The 3,045-nt window shown below is 34.8% G+C and overlaps 1 protein-coding gene across 2 annotated transcripts in view; it reads right to left on the reverse strand.

Annotated features, from left to right (window-relative positions):
* Positions 1-1,191: 1,191 nt before the first annotated feature.
* The window catches only part of LOC106875961 (cleavage and polyadenylation specificity factor subunit 5), an 84,849-nt gene continuing 82,995 nt past the window's right edge, over positions 1,192-3,045 (reverse strand). For both annotated transcript variants that reach the window (XM_052968380.1, XM_052968379.1), the window contains one exon: positions 1,192-1,392. In XM_052968380.1, coding sequence (XP_052824340.1) covers positions 1,371-1,392 — 22 coding nt within the window. In that variant the 3' untranslated portion in view covers positions 1,192-1,370. The remainder of the gene's footprint in view (positions 1,393-3,045) is intronic.

A 3,045-nucleotide genomic window follows, 5' to 3' on the forward strand; every position in this document is an offset into this window, starting at 1 on the left:
TATATATGCAGGAAAACTGACATTCTTACAGATACATTCTGATGTATAAACATAATACACACCTATATTTATATATACCTACATACATTCCTATATTTTTGAACATATAACTCATACATGTATACTTTTATAATATATTACAGTCATACACACACACATATATAAAGCAAAGATTGTCTCTTTGTACGTTGACTGCTGAAAACACTAAATAAAATTATAATATTTCAGGGTTTTCGTGTCATTTCAATTAATTTCACCATTCCATAAATAACTGTGCGCTCATTTTCTGAAAACGGAAGGGGGAGGGGTAGTTGGTGGTGTATTGGGCCCTATTTCTAGCAATCCACATACAATTTCACCATAATGCTTTTTACATATCTACACAAGAGTGCCCTACCAAATTTGTTCCTTCATAACTTTAGGGAAAATGGATATCTTTAAATAAAATTTTCTACAAATATGCTTCTAATGGTGTAGATTCCAACTATATCAGAATTTATAATACTAACAATACTTCTTTTTCAGAAAATGGGGAGGGAAGGGCCTTTGCAGTTACAGATAAGCACATCTCAACAGTTTTAATTTATAGAAAAGCACCCACTGGGGGTTGTGAAGAAATTCTTTTTTTCATACATTTTTTCCTGTCTTTCCATGCATCAAATTCATTGCATAGCCAATAACAGTGTATTTTATGACTATGGCTTTATCTGCTGATAGCCTCTAAAATAATACCCTTCCAGGTAAACTGGCGACAACAGTCCCAAAGACAGAAGCCAAATGTCTATGAAGTCCAAAGGTCTCCACAACACAACCGCAATTTCTAATGCTACGTCAAATGCCTGATTTACAGTTTATGCCAAGACACATTTTCCAGTCGCCACAAATCCATCTTATCCTGCAAAACACTTTCACATTGACCTAGAATTGAAAGATCCTTTCTCTTACATGTATATGATTACAAGTAATCATATTTTTGATTGGTGAAGTGAAATTTGGTGACATATTGTAAATAAATGTTCAAAATTGTTATGCACTTATTGAAATACGTTTTTTAATCATCTTTTACTTTAAGGTAAATGGGCATTATGATAGATGCCAATATGTGCCTTATGCATACATTTGAGCACCATACAGGTCAGGCCGAAGGGTGGGAGGCCCGCTAATAAGACATAAAAGAAAAACAAGGCAAAATGAATTTATGTATTTTATTGATGATGATAATGATTGTGATATGATGAGTGACAACATTTAGGCCAATACCCTACCAGAGGCTTGGTTTGTTGAGTCCAACACAGAAGACAAAAATAAAGGATATGGATGGAGAGGAAATGAACCAGTGACGAATTTAATTGAGTTGGTTGTTTTTTTTTTCAGTTGTAGATAAAGTTGAACCTGGAAATATGAAAGAAAGGAAAAAAGAGATGTTATATTAATACCAAGAGGGCAAGCCAAAGAGAGAATATCAACATACAAAAAATAGCAATGAAATCTTCAAACATAATCATTTCTAACAGGCACACAACCACCATAATAACCTTCTTCCATAGGCACAAGACTTTTGAGAGGATGAAAGGCAAAGTTGATCTCAGAAGGATTTGAAACACAAAAGTAAAAAAACTGGAGCAAATGCTACAAAGTCCAATGTCATAACAATTCTATTAATCTACTGGTCTATTAATAATTGCTTTTAATACAGGTACAAGGCCTGAAATTTAAAGCCAACCCAGTATTTGGCTGGTACTTAATTTTATTGCATGCAAAAGATTAAACAGCAAAGATGCACTCAGGATACAAAGAGTCCTAACCAAATACCATAAAGAATTTGGTTTAATATTCATATAATTTTGCCAATCCACCCTATGATATTAGATACATTAGTGCAAACAAAGCAAGTAACTTCCTGGTTTCTTGTAAGTAAATGGCAATGTGCTGGACAAGTCCAGATATAGTCAAGCTGGAAGGAATACAAATACATAAGGCTGCATGTGTGCGTGCACACACACACACACACACGTACACCCATTGTCTTTCATGTACACGTACATACATAAATACATAGATACATTCATTGTGCAAGTGTATGTTTGTGTGTGTGTGTGAGAGTGAATATAAATACAGAGAGCTGAACACGTTCGCACGCACACATACACGTGTACCCATTATCTTTCATATACACGTACATACACGCGTGTGCACGCACGTCTCTTTCGCTTTCCACCGTCTTCAAAGTAAATATCGCCTTCGACGTCCTGAAACCAAAAGTAATTAAATAGAAAAATTTCACAGAAACTAACGAACAAACAGCTGTAAACATTGGCAGATCTGAGACCAATAACGAATGATTGCCTACATTTGTATGTGTGTGTGTTTACGTCCCCTTAGCGGTTCAGCAAAAGAGAAAGATAGAATGGTTAATGTTTACAAAAAAATGTGTATTAATGGAATATGAAAATAAAAATTTGAGCTAACGAACCAGGGGGTGGGGTGGAGTGAGGACTTTCAGAAAATTCACAAGATCCAATGTTTTCCCTCATAACTTTTAGGAAAATGAATATCTTTTAATGAAATTTTATATAAATAACTTTCAAACGGCATAGATTATGATTATAAAGAAATTTGTGGCGAAAATTGTTCCAAGGGGATGGGGGAGGGGACTTTCGAAGTGAAAGAAATTCACAAATTATTTTTTTTACTTGAGTGTAATGGAAATAAGTTAAAAAAAAATTTTTTAGATTCATCTATTTTTCATTTGAGTAAACAGAAAAAGGGGATCTAGTTTTTCTCATTCGCAAAATGAGCCCCTCACCCCGCCTTAATTTTACTCAGACTGCTTTCAATTTTGGTGTATCGATGCAACTCTGAATGTTGATCACGATCAACCAATTACTTTATCCCGTAAACTAAAGAATCTGATGTTGTTTGGCATTAAATTTGGGAAATTTGGGTAATTTTAGCCAATCAACAGACAGCGTGGCATTAGCAGCTTGTTGCCATGACAACCACACGCTGTGTTGTGGTTCACTGTTGTCTGTGCTGCAGTTGTCT

Source organism: Octopus bimaculoides, chromosome 5, assembly GCF_001194135.2.
Source record: "Octopus bimaculoides isolate UCB-OBI-ISO-001 chromosome 5, ASM119413v2, whole genome shotgun sequence".
In the NCBI taxonomy this organism is placed as follows: domain Eukaryota; kingdom Metazoa; phylum Mollusca; class Cephalopoda; order Octopoda; family Octopodidae; genus Octopus; species Octopus bimaculoides.